The 17,166-nt window shown below is 40.9% G+C and overlaps 1 protein-coding gene across 1 annotated transcript; it reads right to left on the minus strand.

Moving 5' to 3' along the window:
• Positions 1-1,038: 1,038 nt before the first annotated feature.
• On the minus strand, positions 1,039-16,990 carry npepps (aminopeptidase puromycin sensitive). The gene is made up of 23 exons (XM_028410366.1): positions 16,611-16,990; positions 14,535-14,619; positions 14,307-14,384; positions 14,049-14,170; positions 12,853-12,960; positions 10,599-10,799; positions 10,379-10,475; positions 10,262-10,295; positions 9,806-9,920; positions 9,145-9,309; positions 8,470-8,574; positions 8,327-8,387; positions 8,122-8,231; positions 7,758-7,821; positions 7,471-7,610; positions 5,270-5,404; positions 4,352-4,571; positions 4,075-4,217; positions 3,772-3,828; positions 3,559-3,666; positions 3,159-3,314; positions 2,954-3,001; positions 1,039-2,612 (listed from the first exon to the last, which is right to left on the minus strand). Exons 1-23 carry the CDS (start codon positions 16,917-16,919, stop codon positions 2,466-2,468), a joined length of 2,808 nt encoding a protein of 935 aa, XP_028266167.1. The 5' UTR covers positions 16,920-16,990; the 3' UTR covers positions 1,039-2,465.
• Positions 16,991-17,166: the final 176 nt, after the last annotated feature.

Here is a 17,166-nt window from a genome sequence, read left to right on the forward strand (position 1 = left end):
ATGTTATTATAATTCATAGCACAATTATCATATATTTTAATTTTAGCCTCTTGCTTTTTGAAACATTGAACCAGATCATTTGACTGATTTTTTTGGCTCTTTGTGTCTATAATATATAACATTATCCCTATCAAACCAATCAATCACATAGGCTCTCAAAAAGAAGTTTATTAATACATTCATTAATAAAAAACACAGGGAACATTTCATTATCTATGTTGATAAAAGCCATGAACAAGAGACACTGACAAAAAAAACATTTCACAAAAGCTGAAGTCTAAGGTGAATTTAAAGTTGAAATTGGAGTTTAATAAAAGGCTGGAATTGCATCTGAAGCTGAAAAGAATGTATACATGTGAATCATTTCTATTTAATTCCCCTCTGAGGACACTGAGAGGATGATTTGTAGCCTGTTGGAAAACAATACAAGCGTATAAACAAGTAATGAATCTTCCTGCTGGATTACCTGTAAAAAGAAAAAGAAAATGTAAAGTTAATGAGTGACCTCAACAATATGGAAATACTTCTTACTTATCTGAGTTCTCATAGTAATAACATAAATGTACTGTGGTGTGTGTGTCTGCTCTCCCTAAAGGATGATAAAGGAGTAGAACACTTAATGACATCATCAAAATGTAGAACAATGATTAATCAAGGTAAATATTATAGAAATGAAAGTATACTTATCTTTTGAAGCCCTGCTGGATGACAGAAAATTAGATGGTATCAGTGATATCGGCTGATGAAGGACCTTTAATAAAAGTGACCTAATTTCTGTCTCAATTTAAATATGCACTGATCTCACCTGTTGCTTCTGTTGACAAATATAATATAATACATTATAATATAATTTTTTGCCGACCTGTAACCACTTTTCAGTCATAACAGTATTCATCTGTTTAAGCGCTGCGGTTATTACCTAATCCAGTATGATTTTTGTGTGTGTGGGTGAAAACATTCATAATTCATTACAGGTCTGGCACTCTCATACCTCACTAATTAAAAAAAATCAAATCAATGTGCACTGATTTCACATCATTTGTTTTTAACATCTTTTTTACTTTAATGAACATCAAATGTAGTTTAACAAAAAAGAAAGAAAAAACAACAACAACAAATGTTCTGGGGGGAAAAGTGTCTCGACAACAGGCTGGATGACTTGTTTCCAAAAACCACATCAAATTGTAAATTCTATATAGATATACTGGTTTAACAAGTCTGCATAATCTGTCACATTAGACACATTTGACATAACGTGGAAGTCACCTACCATAACCACTTCAGTGTTTTATATTCACTGCAAACCACTCGATCAATTTAAGGCTTCCAAGTTCAACAGCAGAGTCAAAGTCGATCTGTCACGTCCACAAAATATGGACCGGGCCTCACTGGACTCTCAATCCTATGAAGAGGCATTTCCTGATGTTACACCTCAGAGTAAAAAGGCCCCGAGAAGTAGTGTTGCGATCTCTTTCTTTCCTTCTCCTCAACACGAGATTATCTCAACATTTAAATAATTCACTGCATCTGATGTCTTATAAAAACACACCTGTATTTTCACTTAATTGCAGGTGGCAGATAAAGAAACTGATTAAATATGCTTGTGGTTGGTTTAAACTATACAAACTCTGACTGAACAGAGCTGCGTTCAGTTGTTTTTAAGGGCTGGGGGAAGGGGAGGGTGGAAACGGGTATCCATAACTTTTTCCATTAACTCTTTTAAAGGAACATCCACAAAAATGCTTGCATTATACAGTTTACAATGTAGTACCATGCTAGCGCTGCTCGCCTCATCCTAACTGTTTATTAGCAATGGAGAATCAGTGCTGTTGGAAACTACAACACACACTACTGTTATTAACCCCATTCTGCCCAGATGCTTCTGCTTTCATTCAACTAACATTGCATGAAAAAGGAGGAAGAAGGAAAAAAAGGAACACAAACGTAAGAGTAGGAAGGGATAATTCATTTTTACAAACCGTTAACTGAAGTAAACAAAGCAGCAAACCACACACTACATGCATTCAAAATGAATGGCAGCAGGAAGAAGAGGAGGGAGGGTTCACAGTTTTCTCAGCTACAATGCAGAGATGGATGAAGGTGTGCGCAGGGGTAGCGATCAGTATGAGGGTTGTGTTGTTTTGGCAGAGCACTGCTTTAATACCATTTTGTATGATGTGTCATAGTCTGCTTGTGGACAGAATGGGGTAACACTACATTCCTGGTCTGACTAAAATGGATTTTGCTCGATAACATAGAAAGAGTCTCTTTGTGTTTCCAACTCTTAAATTCTTGGCTTTGTCTTGTTTCATACAGTTTCTTTAGAGAAATGAAGCCTGCTGTAAGTATGCTCAGGTCTCCCGCTCTGGTCTGTAGCGAGTGGGGGCCGAGGCAGCTATGATGCTGGGAGGTCCGCGCTGGAAGGAAAGGGGAGGGGGCTGGAGGAGGCGGCGGGGCTTGCCGGCTCAAACAGGGGGCGCTTTGCGCTGCAGTAGATACAGGTGGATGTCGTCTGCATCCCGCTTCAGCCAGGCAGCATTCAGGAGTATGTTCTCACAGCACTGCTGCACCGTGCGCTCGGCTGACGGTGCTGGGTGACTGTCAAAGAAACTCTATGGAGACAGAAGCAGAGCTCCATCACTCTCAGTTACACTTACAAAAAATGAGCTCAGGCCAGTTTACATCAATTTACTGAAAAAAAAGTAAATTTTCTGTCAGGATGTGCATACATGAGATCAGAGAGAAGACAAGTTTCTAATTATGTGACGGATTCAACATGATTTAGCAACTGCTGTTACTGCTGTTGTTGTTTTGGAGGAGTCAGTCTGCCCCCTAGTGGTCAAACATGGGACACAAGGATTTGTTTTCACTTCAATCACTAAAAATCCAGTCTTCAGTTGAATGTAGTACAAAAACCTTTGAGGACAACCAGTGATGTGTGAAGGGTTCTCACCTTAACTTCAGCAGCCATTTTATCAATGGCAAACCCATCAACAGTGAGCTGCAAAGACAAACAAGACACATGACTAAGAAAGCAGAAAGAAAAACCAAAGTGTCAGAAAGTGTCAGACTGCCCACTTCTGGATCCTGTGTTAAAGTAATTTGTCTGAGAAGGATTTGGTATCAAAGATCATTCTTTTAGTAAAGCAGATTTTTACCTTGATAAGCCGTGATATGAGAAAGCCTCCCTGGTAGCGGTTGTAAAGCTCCTCCCAGTTATCTCTGACAAACTTCCAGGCAGCTTTACGGCCTTGTTTACTGCTTCCTGCTACTCCCCCAATTACTGACACTGTGTCCTGGGGACGAACCTCCTCCTGACAGGGACAAGATCCACAAGGCACAAAGGTTTGTTTTGTTGATCATAACCCATCAAAACCCTCAGAAACAAGGAGGACAAATACATGGAGGTTACAGTTTCTCAAACAGACACCTGGGGTTGGCTTCAGAAGCGAGACCATCTCCACAAACCTCCATGTTAACATATTCAGTTCTACATGTTTACAGCCCAGTAAAAAGCCTTGGTCTCTACAGATAATTTCTCTATAATAATATATGTACCGAGAGGGCGAAGTTAAGGACTTTCTGGATGAGGTCAGGGGCAGAGATGGCGCCGAGCACTCGCTCAATACGATTCTTCTCCTCCTGCATGTCTGCTTGCTTGTGGAGCTGAATAATCACAGACAAGAACCAAGAAGAGACGTTGGAGAGACTGGTCCAAAGTTTGAGTGAAACACTACCCATTCAAGGGTTAAGTCACCGCTGCAGTTTTACCTTAAGCATTGTGTCCAAGGTGGCACTGTCTCCATGCTTCAGCACTGTTAGATATACCTGGTGAAGGCAAACACAAAGTCATGTTAACATACGAAGCTAATTCTGTTAGAAGTGGTGTTTCTTTGGGCCACTATGCACACCAACTGTTTACATGGGCTGTTAGCGATGGCAGTTCATTTTTGTATGTAATACACTAAAAATGTGTGTTGTGCATATTTTGGAATAAAAGTGCTTGCACGCTCAGAACGTAACGTGCATGAGCAAACAGCCCAGTTTAAATGTTTGCAAACATGGTCTACTTACAGGGCTCCTGAGATCTGCAGGCAGGACCTGCTTCCCCTCCACATGGTCTTTAAATCTCCGCCGGGCCTCCTCCAGTGTGGGTTTGTGTCCAGCTTTGCCCAGCTTCCCCAGAACCAGACTTCTCAACAGGGCATCCAGGTGACCTGCACAGACACAAGCATCATTCCCTATGCGCTCTCATACACCGGTCTGTCTGTTTGTCCAGCCTGCCAGTTCATTTATAATCTGAGGTCTGGGTCAAAGCTATAAACGTTACTATCAGTGTTCTTCTCCTCACCTTCCCCTGGTTTGCTGTCCCAGCCCAGCTCAAGGCCAACAGGGGTGAAGAGGTCCCGGATGAACTCCTGAATCTCCTCGTGGAAGTCTGTGTGGGACAGCAGCGTGGACAACACTCCCAGGTTGCAGCTGAGGTCGCTCCACACTGTGTAGTTGGGCTCGTTGACAAACGCCTCCATCAGCTTCAGCACCTCCACTGTGCTGATCATCCCTGCACGAGACTGACACCACAGAAAATTAAAACATGATATATTTATGTCTCCAAAATTCATTTCTGCAGAGTGATCAAGCTTGGTAAATATGTGTCATATTTTCCTCTGCTGATGGCAGCAGTACAAAGTCTCAAATAGCAGATTAGTTTACATCAACATCCTGGACGGAAATGCTGGCTTATCATCAGTAAATCACACATTAATCCACAAAACATCTTCACTTAGTGTCAAACTTTATAGTACTTTATAGTGTGTACATCTTTGATCTTTTATGGTCTGAAGTCCAATGTTTTCTGCACCTTAGATATAAGAAAGTGTAACAATATATTTGATTGTGCTCTGCTTGTTTTGGATAGCTCCAAAAAGCAAAGTTTAAAAATCATGTTTTCTTTAAATCTTACATTTACAGGGGCCTTTTAGCGTAAGAAAAAAGAGAGCTGGAGCAGAAAAGACATTTTGGAAGCTAGTATATCTTTATACACATGTAGGTATAGGAAACATGTATTTCCAGTCCAGCAACAAATTAAATCAATGTTGAAAGTGCTTGTTTGACTTCTCGCTGCACTTTCTCTATTGCCTCTGCATTCTTTCATTCTGCAGTGCATCTTTGTTTGCTCTGGGGGGATTTAGCCATGAAGAAGAAAACGGAAATGACTGTTTCGTTGCCCAGGAGTAGGTCAGTGTGTGTGTGTGTGTGTGTGCCTTACGAGTGAGAAGAGGTCATTCTGCAGGCCAAGTCGGTCCACAGGCTGCAGACTGAGGTCTCTGATGCCTGGGAGCAGACTCTCCAGCATGGATGAGCTGTACTGGATGCGATAGAAGCCCACAGTGCCAGGGTTGATCTATAGAGCATCAAACAGAGTGAATGAATTTTGTAGTGAATCTTTACAATGACAATAAGGTTCAATTTTGAGTTCAATTAGTTTTTCTTTTTTAATTTTTTTTTCCATTTTTAACTGCTCAGACTCAGTACACGTACCAAACATCATCATCATAACCACGCTAAGGTATTTTAGTTAACAACAGGCTTGATGTGATTTTTTTCCCTCCTCCTCTTTAAATAAATCATGAGGACAAAGAGAATGTTAGAGTTTTATTTTTTCTTCTAAACTGTAGTTTAGAACCTCACAGATGTGGTTTGCCATTTAGATTTAGGTCTGGAGTGGTGGGAATTCGAGGCAGACTTTGGAAGCATCAGCTGTTTGGAGGTTGATCCTTCGTTTACACTGTTCACTTCCTGAGGAGCTGTCATTCAGACAAAAATCACAAACGGCTGCACTATTTTGCACGGTACACCCATGAGAGGTCGGATAAGTCTTTGCATGTTCTTGCTAATTTACACTCTCAGAATAAAAATAGATAGTAAATGAATCCACACACTGTCATATTCACACCCTCGATCTGGTTCTCACCTACAGCCTAGAGACTGAGAACCTGCCCCTCAAAACCCTCCTTTCAGACCACTCATTTGTTTCTAAGATACTTGAGATTTTAAGTCTCGCTGATGATACCCAGCAATATTTATCCATGACGCCTGATGAAACAGAGCCATTAGACTAGAGACACAAAGGACTGGATGACCTCATTTTTTTACTATTAAACTTAGATCAAACTGTGGGTCATGTTTCTGAACCCAAACGTCTCAGAACTAGAATAGATCTGATAACATTCTCTCTCTGGATGGCCTTACCTTGGCCTCTAGTACGACTGTGAGGAACCTCTGAGTTATTTTTGATCAGGACATGTGGTTTATCCCACATATTAAACAGGTCTCTAAGACCGCCTTCTTTTACCTCTGTAATATCCCCATGTGAGCTTCCCTTCACTGGCTTCTGGTACAATTCAGAATAGACTCCTACTTACATATTAGGCTCTAAATGGACTAGCTCCATTATACTTGCGGGATCTAATATTCCCATATATTCCCAACGGACACTCAGGTCACAGAGTGCAGGTTTACTTGTAGTTTCCAGTATTCATAAAAGTAGAATGGGATGACGAGCCTTTAGCTATCAGGCACTGCTACGATGGAACCATTTTCCAGTTTGGATTCCAGACACCACCTCCACCTTTAAGCATAATTAATTTGAACAATATATCAGCTACAAAATAACTACAATACATAGTGTTTTAGTATTACAATAACTAGTCATGTTTGTCCTTTGTAATGTATCTCTCCTTCACCCTCTCTGTCCTGTCTCCCTCTTCTTCTCCTCCTCTACCCAGCTGACTATCAGCAGGAAGGTTCTCCTTATGAGTCGGCTCCTGCTCAAGGTTTCTTCCTGTTAAAAGGGAGTTTTTCTTGCCACTGTCTGCATGGACGGGGGTTCTGGCTCTGGGTGTCTGTAAAGCACTTAGAGACATATATATATATATATATAACACTGAATTGAACTGAATTAAAAAATGTCACTGAGTTAGCTGTCTCTTTATGAGGACACTAGGTGCCACTGACAGAAGTGGGTGGGGCAGTGGTGACTACTTCCTCCTCTGCTCCTCTTCTCAGCTGACATCCAGGAAGTCCAGTCAGTGACCTTTGTTTGATCCTTGATGTTATAAAACCAGGACAGACGTCTTCTCCTATGACTCATTAATTTAGCTGTCACTCTCTCGACCACATCACAAATGCAGGGAATGGGAAACCTCACACTATTACAGCAAAAACATATTTTTAAAATGCAAAACGGCCCTTTGTAGAAAGCTTTTATGAAAAAAATGCCAGACTATTATAAATATTATACTATTTATGTATTCTAGGCTAATTACACTGAACAATTCACAACTACTGGTTTACATTACCCAGAAAGGGTAACAATGGGATCAGTATAGGTGTGTGGAGAAAGATTCATCCTGAATATGGCTATCCTAACCACAAAAGTAAAATATTAGTTCAGGGGCAAGGCCTTACCTTAATCCACTGGTCTGGGCCGATGCCACTTAGAGTGATCGTGGTGTCTGGTCTGTCCAGCAGAACCTTAAGCTTGGTGCATTTGGGGTCCTCACTGGTACAAATGCTAATGGGGACCATCCAACTGGAGCAATCCTCACCTGTCAGAGGCAGAGAGGAGGATGCTAATATTAATTCACCATAGGACTTTTTAATACTCACTTAAAAAAAAAACTCAAATCAACTTATGTTTGTAAATATACAGTGTGGGTATATGTTACTTAAGTCTCTCTTAAGAATACACTCACCATTATGTGGTCCACTGGCACAGAACTTCTTCTGAGATATCTTGAGAATGCGGTCATCACCTTGCTATAAATTACAGCATACACAGTGTATACAAGTATCAACAGAGCAGAACACTGGATAGCAGTAGCTGGGAAACCAAGCATCATTTCTGCTTAATTTCACTGGTCAGTCATTTCTATTCAGAAAGGAATTTTGTTATGGCTTTTTATTCTGTGTTGCTTTTTCTTATGATTTTTAAGTTGTTTAAACAATTTAAAAAATGAATTATGGAGAAAATATCCATATTTATTTAAAGATTTTCTGTTTGCATTCTGAACAAATCCCTTATGGGATATAAACTAGGTCGGGTTCATTGAAGATCACCTGTTCCTGGTCAACTACTATTATTGGGAAGCCCATTTGCTTGGTCCACGAGCTCATCACTGCAGCGATGGGTTTCCCACTGGCCTGTTCCAGACAGTCCCATAGGTCCTCTATGAAAGACAAGCAGGAGGCAAGAGTAAGAACCCAGGAAATCCATTCATGCTACTGTTTCACTCAAAAGAAACACTTCCTGCAATGTTCTTACCCGTCGATGCATTTTTATGTTGGAACTTCAAAAGATAGCTGTTCATTCCTTTCCTAAAGTCCTACAAAGAGTGAGTGACATGTGAACTTCAATGAGGTACGAACAGATGGAAACAATTCTAAGTTGCAAGTGAGACAACCAACCTCGTCTCCTATGTAGTTGTGCAACATGCGGATTACAGATGCTCCTTTGCTGTAGGAGATAGCGTCAAAGATTTCATCTACCTCTGATGGATGGCCTACGTTCACCTGGAGCACATTAATGCAAGGTTAAAACATGTGTAGTGGAAACAGTTGAAACAAAATAAATCAACTTAATTGAACTAAAATCAAACAATCACTTGAGCGCCATGAGTATTTAGTTTCCACAGGCAGAATAAAACTCAGTGTCCGTTCATGAATCATTAGCCCGTCCAGGTACATTCTGGTCCACTGGTGTCTACCTGCATACCTATATAACCTTGGTGCCCCCTAGTGACGCTAAATCACAATATTAAATTAAATAAGGTAAACTAATCAACAACAAACTGACATTTAATAAACACTAAATAATGCCCAAAACATAACACAAAAATAAACAAATAATTATATAATAATCTAAATAAAATAAACAAACTGGTAAAATAGCTCCCACAACATTTATTCAACAGCTAAAGTTTGATGATGTTAATATAATTACAACATACTTTGTGAATCAATCGTTCACATACTCATCAGTGGAATGTCTCTTTCTCCTAATCAGGAGTACCTTACTAACACATTTCAAACAAACAACATAAATTTAATCCTGAATCCCTTCTAGCTGCACGCACAGCTCACCTCAATGGGATGACTGCTGTCCAGTGCATCCAGGTCCAGAGCACGAGTGTAGTCGGCTGAGACAAACTGGGTCCAGATGTCGTACTCAGGGAAGCAGTGGTCCACACACAGATACTCAATCCAGGATGCAAATCCCTCATTAAGCCACAGATGGGTCCACCATTCCTGTGTATAAGAACATATGCTAACTTAGAAGATGATGTGTTCTTCTTCCGTAATAAGACCTGATACATCATACAAATACTGACATCAACCGACTGACTGCAGCCAACACAACAAACTCAGCACTAGGTAGGTATTTGATCCAATATCTTGGATTTTAACAATTTATGATCACATAGTTTTGTATCCCATAGCTGTCATGCCACCTCAGACCTGTAATGCCAATACCCTGGTGTTCTTTAACAACATAATGGTAGTACTTTTTGGATATTACGCTAATAGGACAAAGCATCTGTCAAGGGCAACCAAAAACATGCTTTTTAACTTCTCTATTTACCTTTTCATGGCAACAATACATCGCAGATTAGCTTGCTTTACCTCACATAACAATATACACCATCTTAAAAAACAAGTATTAAGACAAAAGGGGAGATTTTTAACAGTACATGTCCTGATGGTGTTTTCTTTTACAGAAACCGATTAAAAGGTTGTGCCTTACCATAGTGACCAAGTTTCCAAACCACTGGTGGGCGAGTTCGTGTCCGACCACCAGTGCTACCCACTGCCTGGAGGATGAGCAGGAGTTTTTTGGGTCGATTAGCAGTGCAGTCTCCCTGAAAAACAACAAAAAGTGGACGGAGAGACAAGTGAAGGTCACATCCTCTACAACTAGCAGGTTTCCCCGCTCATAAGCATCTGTGCTGTTTATTAAGGGAGCATGCATGCATGTCGCTGAGGATGGTGGATGAATGGAGCCAGCTGCTATGTGCTAATGAAACACCAGCAGAATACCTAACGGGTGGCAGCACATTCAGTGAACCACAAAGCAATTAAAATGTCATTAGAGGTGTCAACAAAAAGACATCAAGGCAACAATATCATTTTGACCAGGACAGACTGGACTGTTCCCTGCCACATCTGTGTAGGTTGTAGTTCAAGCACAACTACAGCTTACCTGTAGGTAACAAGGCCCCAGTTTTCCATGGCACCTGAGTGGTAGAAAGATGGTTTCACTACAAATATTTTCATTCATCACGTCTTCAATTACAAGGTGAAATTTAAAGCTACTCACCAGCAGCAAAATCAGCAATAGCTATGAGATCGATTTTAGGCAATGGGTAAGGAACACTGAAGTAGTCTTTATAGAAGGGTAAGGTCTTAGTCGCAACCTGCAAAAAAACAAAACACAAAAAAATGAGGTGTTGATAAAACATTGTAAAAAAAAAAACATAAAAATGCAGTAGAGAAGGTTTCTTGTAGTGCGTTTCCTCTACTTATCCGGACATGCTCACCTCCAGTGCAAATTTCCCTTGTTCTGCCTTCCCGACTGGCGTGTAGACACGTACTGTTACACCATCTGATGACAGGCTCTCCACATAGTCATATTCACCAATGACAAAAGCTACAAGGTATGTGGACATGATGGGTGTTGTGGCAAACTTCACTTCCACAAGGTTTTCATCTTCTGGGTATGGCTTTCGATCAATAACATTCTGAAGAGAGGAAAGGCGCAGTGAAATAAATCTATATTGAGGACACACACTGAAAGAGATTACTAATGACAAAGATGAGAGTGGAACTATATTCTGTGGTAAAATAAGATCATCACTTTTTGCTTGAGAACAAACGTCTTTGACTTCTTCTCTGTCTAAAGAGCACCGACAAATCACAAGTGTTGATGTTTGACATGACAACAAAATGTACGATTTTGCTGTTCTAAGGAGCCTAATGCGTGTAAAATGTCAGAGAAGACAGAAGAAGAAACCATCTGAAACTGAAGACTACTTCATCACTGTGCTTTGCCATTGAAATCCCAAAGCAAACAATGCATGTGTTTGTCTATTGGCCATTAAGGGGACAATTTGGACTGCGTAGTAAGCAGCATTTGGTGCTTTTGAAAATGTCAACAAGACATTTTAAAACAACTGTGTTCCTCACTCATGTTGAACAATAGAGCTGTACAGCTGTTATGTCTGGTAACTGTCCATGTATGCAAAGAGAAGGATTATGGAAATTCAACAAACAAGAGGTTAGGGAAACGCTAAGGTGTACTTTTTCAACACACCAACATCATCTCTGCATGTGGAAATAATGCTAGGCTAACATCGTTCGCTTATTCCTGGAAAATTCTGCTTAAACCAGAATGGATCCGATCACAGCAGTTAAGAAATAAGAGGCATAAAAAACAAAGCATTGGTGAGTACAGTGGAATGCAAAGGATTGGGTACCCCTTAGGAAATCACTGCATCCATTTGTCACTTGCAACTTTATTTTAACATGTCATACCTAGTGGAAACAAAAACATTAAGATAAGAATTTATTGATCCCCGGAGGGAAATTCTAGTAGTGAAATCTTTTTTTTTTTGGCCAACAGAACTGCACCATCAGCAGCCAGAGTTTTCAGTTCCCTTGTAGTTCTCTGGAGGTGGTCTGTGACCATTCTAACCATCCTTTGCCTGTGTCTTTCCTGTATTTTTTTCAGCCCTCACAGTGCCTGCTCCTGGGGCCTTCCAGTTCTGCACTACATTTCTGACAGTGGAGACAGATCATTTCTTGTACCCTTCTCCTAATCCATAATAATAAATTATCTTGGGTTTTAGGTCAGTGGAGAGCTGTTTAGAGGCACCATGTTTCCACTCTCTAAGAAAGCTAGCATAAGCATGGTCAGCAGTCACCTATGTTCTATATCTATAAATCCTTACAGGTCCTGAAATACATGTAATAAAAGGGTGCCCAAACTTTTGCATTTTCCCATTCCTGTGCAATATTCACACTCAGTGGGCACATGCTTGAACATTATCTACAATCATATATTCTATATCCACTAAACAGCATCTCTGCTCATACACGGTCAAGCTAAATGCACTACTGTCTCAACTTGACTTTAAAGGTCACGTTATACTTGCAGTGAAAATAAACTGGAGCATGTTATATGCATACAAAAGGTCAATAGATGGACCATCTCAGTCTATGCAGAACACATTTTTCTGCTGTATGATGTCTGCAATAGGTTTATTACCATTACCGGTACTACTCAAATATTACAATTATCTGTGGTAAAATAACCATGTGACCCTCACCCCGCCTTGTCAATGAGTCAAATTACTGTAAAGTGACAAACTGTATCTGTGTCACTCATATTCCGCCAGTCAACAGAAAGCCCTAAATTTAGCTTCTCCATCAACGCCCAGATAAACAGTGTTAGCCTGGAGGCAAGCTTTGTAGAAATATTGAAGCCAGATGATGTTTTCTAATGCAATATAGCTGTCAACACCTACAGTTAAGACTGCTTAAGATAACCCTTCCTTACAATGAATACATGCACCGTAGCTACACATCACTTTGGGCGGAATATAGAATTAGTCAGAGGTAAAATATGCAGTGACTGTCTGCCCTCTGTTATGTAAGGTACAAAGGAAAAAAAGAGGAAAGAGTAAGGAAAGTGCGCACACACACACACACACAAAAGGAGCTTGGCAGCAGAGAAAATCAGGCAGTGTGGGGTCTGGTGTTTCTTGGAGCGAGGGCTGAATGTATGACACGTACCATATTTGACAAGGCTACTCGGTCCTTGGGAACTATCAGAGTGATGTCAAAGGTAGCTTTGATAGCTGGCTCATCCCAACAGGGGAAAGCTCTGCGAGCGTCTGTGGCCTGGGGGGGGGGGCAAAGGAGAAAAGGACACAGTGAGACCGGGTGTGTTTCATTTAAGTCGTTAAAGTTTAAAAGCTTGTTATATACTATCATGGAGTATGTAACAAGTCTTCTTGAAGTGGCAAGAACAAAAACAAAGTTAGTTTCTTTTCATACTTCACGAAAAACATGTGTGCAGAACTCCTCATACAGCCCTCCCACTGCAGAGCAGGCCTCGAACATGTTCAGAGCAGAGGAGGAGGAACATTCGCTGCTACTATTCAGGACTTCAGTTTTGCTTGTTTGGCCAAATATGTGTTTACCTGAAAGAGGGCTGATAACGAGCCGATAATGTTCCGAGAGGTAGGCATGTATGTCCTCAGAGCATTATAATAGATTGAACAACGGGTCAGGCAGACAGCACTGTTTGAACAGATTCTGCACCAGCAGAGAAGCTTTCCCACTTTCCTGCGTTCACTATGCCCACTTCAAAATTCTGACCAATCACACAATGGTTCTCGGAAACGAGAACAAAACTGTGAGACCTCCCAAGGCAGCGCTCCGAGAAGAAACGATGACGTCATTTTCTTCTCTGAGCGCTGACAGCCAGAACAAGTCTCTGTTCTGGTGGAGTATGTAACAGCGTTAAGGCAGATAGTAGTTCACACCTAGCAACCATGTGTCTGTGTTGCTAGAGAACAGAATTCAGCCAAGTTCCTTAGTTTGGCAGACACTGTCTAGCTTAATAAAATTTATGAGCACAATAAAATTCTATGAAAGGGTAGAACAGCTTTACAGTTCCAACCTTTTTTGTTTAAGCTAATTTGCAATGAATGGCTTAGTTCTGGTCAGTGTCCACACAGGTCTGAACTGGTTTTGACATTACTTTCCAAGAAACGAAAGTAAACACAGATTCGCTTTTTTTCAGAACACACACATATATATAGAACAACAAAGACATTGCATCATCTTTAGGATAATTCTACATAGCAAAAACCACCACATAACCATCACGCCCTTCTATGTTGCAACACAGGCAGCTAGAGCATTAGGCAATACACTGCTTTCCCAGAAGAACACATCCCATTTTCCTGAGGCCATCCACTCACCTCAAACTGTGTGACAGCAGCGTAGCGGACCTCTCCAGCAGGAGCTGTGTATTTACTTCTATAGAACCCTTTCATTTTGTCGTTCAGCTCCCCAACAAAGTCGATCTTCAACGTGCCAGAGCCTGGGGAGGCGTGCACAGAAAGAGTTGCACTATTAATCCACAACCAAAGAGGGGGGGATGTTATTCTTCAACTGCACTAATGATAAAATGCTATTTCAAAAGCAGGGACGCAGAGCTAAGTAAATTCCACTCTTACCTTTCTGTAAAGCACTAGGAAATGACAGGGTGACTTTCTCATCCTCATTCTGATAGTTAAATCCTGTTGCATTAATTTCTGGAAAATGGAAACATTAAAAAAGCAAGGCTGAGTACCAGAATATGAGCCGGTTTACCATTCCAGATCAAAGCAAATGAAGAAGAAATCACATCATTTTCATGTAAATAATGTTAAAGATAAAAAACTTAGATAAAGTCTAACCCTCACCTTCTGCTCCCTCCGGTACAAATGACGCTGTGATGATGTCGATGTCAGCACAGTTCATCACAATCTGATTTGTGGCTTGTGTAACCTGTAAATATTGAAACAAAAGACCTCAACTTTGATAATCTTTGCTGTGCCATATGTTCAAATTCCAATCTGTCAAGAAAACAAAAGGTTTTAGTAAAAAGCATAAGGCCGCTGTGGAATTACTAGCTGGGCTCAACAGGGAGTTAAATATGGAGGCCACAACTTAGTTTAATTTTTGTCCAACAAGTGCAAATTGTAGCGCTGATTAGAAATTCACTGTGAACCTGGGTCAGACGACTGAGATGGGAATGAATCACCTTACAGAGAATGAAGGGCAAACATGGTGATATATACAGATATAGAGCCAGTTGGCATAAGAAAAATATGAAGTAAGAAAGGACGTTCTGACGATAAAACAGTGGACATAACTGCCAAGCTCACTTAGTAGTGCGCTTGGTGAGAGAATTGCGACATTCAGCATTTGTGGCACTGGCTGATGCAAACCACAGCTACAGAGGATGCTGCCTACCATGTGGTACAAAATGACTTCTGAACACATCATTAAAAAACCCCAGGAGGAAGAAAGATTTGCCATTACCTTGCGCTAACATTGAAATGATAAGCATGATGACAGAATGTTTGAATACATTCATACTTTGGCTATGTCAACTGCTTTTCCAGCATAATAACATATACTCTCCCACATGCAGTATGTTCTTTGTACATTTTCAGCAGTAACAGCAACATTTTTTTTTTACCAGAGTTGATAACTAGTTATTTTCCTCCGACTGACATCATCATGCTCAGCTCTATAATAATTATTTGTGATAATTCGGATTGTAAACTGTGTAGCTGTGGGTTTGGATCAAGCAAAAACATGTTATTGAGATTACAGCTGCTTGTTTTTAATTTCAACTTGCAGTGTATAAAGACATGATTGCTTTTTGTCTGTTCTTACCCTAACCCTAACTAAACACCTCATATCCCCTTTGTTACAGGAGCCAGGTAAGGCATACTGTATAAACCAAACACACACACACAGCATATAATCATTTGGTCTGCCTTGATTGCACTGATAATGTGTGGTGTTTACAACCAAGCACAGGTGTTGGTACACAGCTGACAGGTGTGTGTATCTGCACAATGCCCCAGTTTAAACACTGTAAGCCCAAACTGCAAGCCAAAAATAAATGCAAAGTGAGCCGGTTGGTTATGTGCTAGTTATATAGTAGCAAGCCCACTGATAACATCTGCCTTAGAAACAAGGAAACTGAAGCCTACTAAGTGAACTAAAAGCTTACTTAAATCCAGTAACGCAGGGCGAAATGTATTGCTTAATTTTATCCAAACGATAACTTTAACATATGTGTTAATAAGCTCAAATCCTAACATCTAGTGTCACTCAAGTTTCTGTTTTTATATGACGTATAATTAATAATATATTTAAACTGAATGAGTACGTCAGACAGGGTGGGAGGGGGCGCCACGATGTTGCCATGATTTAGCAAACATTAGTGAACGTTAGCTTGCTGCTAGTTAGCTACTACAGTAAACACACTTACACTGCAGATTAATCGATCCAGCCCCAAAACAGTGCATTGGCGGTGCAGTGTGCTGAAGTTGTTGGCATACAACAAATGCCTTTTGAAACACACTGGGCGTTTTGCCAGGCACAGATAGTAGCTAGCACTAGCTAGGCTAACATGAGTGTTGCTGTGTATGTCACTGTTATGCTAGCTAACTTCAATTAGCATGTAGCTAGCCAGAAATATATAGCCACTATTTGCATAATTTTATGGATCTCATTTGGCTGACGCGAGTCTGTCAGAATGCAAAAGCTAATTAGCAAGATTCCAGCTAGCGTTAACGTAACCAAACGCTTGCCAGCAACGACAGCGAGAAGGCTAACGGCCAACAATTTGCCGTTATCACTCGGACCAGCAAATTAGCTAGCAACTGGTAACGTTAGCTGGTCAGATTACATAACAAGATCCCCGCTATGCACAGACAAATCCATCAATGTAGGTAGCCAGTCGTCCTGGTACAACATACCTCCACCATCGCCTCAAGCTTGCCTTCGAACGTGAAGTCGATCAGGTCGGGCTTCAGACATAAACCATAGTTGACGGGGTAAACGTCAGTTGGTAACCGTACGAAGGGCCTCCTTTCGGGCATGGTTCCTGTATTTTGGCCGGTTGCGCTAACGAAGACGTTGCTATGTGAAACTGTTGTTATCGCTCTAAGTTTTATTAGCAAGGACCTGACCAAAACGGGCCTCGAGAGTGAGGATGAACAGCAGGGATAGGTAATGACTCTGTGCGCGAATGACAGCGGAACCGTGCGGCCCACGAGAAGCAACATCAACTGAAGCCCTCTCAGCACTGCCAGCTACAGTTCTCTGTTCGTATACAGCCCAAACAACTCCAGTTACCCAGCGTAGACCTACAGAACACAAACGTCATCACGTTCCACGCTCCTCAGCGTACGTGTCGAGCGTGTGTGCTCGGCTGAGCAGCGATCCCTGTGGTACAGCCTATAGACACGGGCATTAGATTTACAACACCAATACCAAGTAACAATTATTCAATTATTTTATTGTGTGTGTTTA

The sequence above is a fragment of the Parambassis ranga genome, chromosome 1 (assembly GCF_900634625.1).
Source record: "Parambassis ranga chromosome 1, fParRan2.1, whole genome shotgun sequence".
Classification (NCBI taxonomy): domain Eukaryota; kingdom Metazoa; phylum Chordata; class Actinopteri; family Ambassidae; genus Parambassis; species Parambassis ranga.

Bases quoted from the DNA above. Each gene is read 5' to 3' on its own strand.
- npepps (XM_028410366.1), bottom strand. From the start codon at position 16,919: ATGTTGCTTCTCGTGGGCCGCACGGTTCCGCTGTCATTCGCGCACAGA. The intron at 14,620-16,610 runs GTATGTTGTACC...CAATATTTACAG, and splicing joins AGCTTGAGGCGATGGTGGAG to GTTACACAAGCCACAAATCA. The intron at 8,575-9,144 runs GTGAGCTGTGCG...AATGTGCTCCAG, and splicing joins ACAGCAGTCATCCCATTGAG to GTGAACGTAGGCCATCCATC.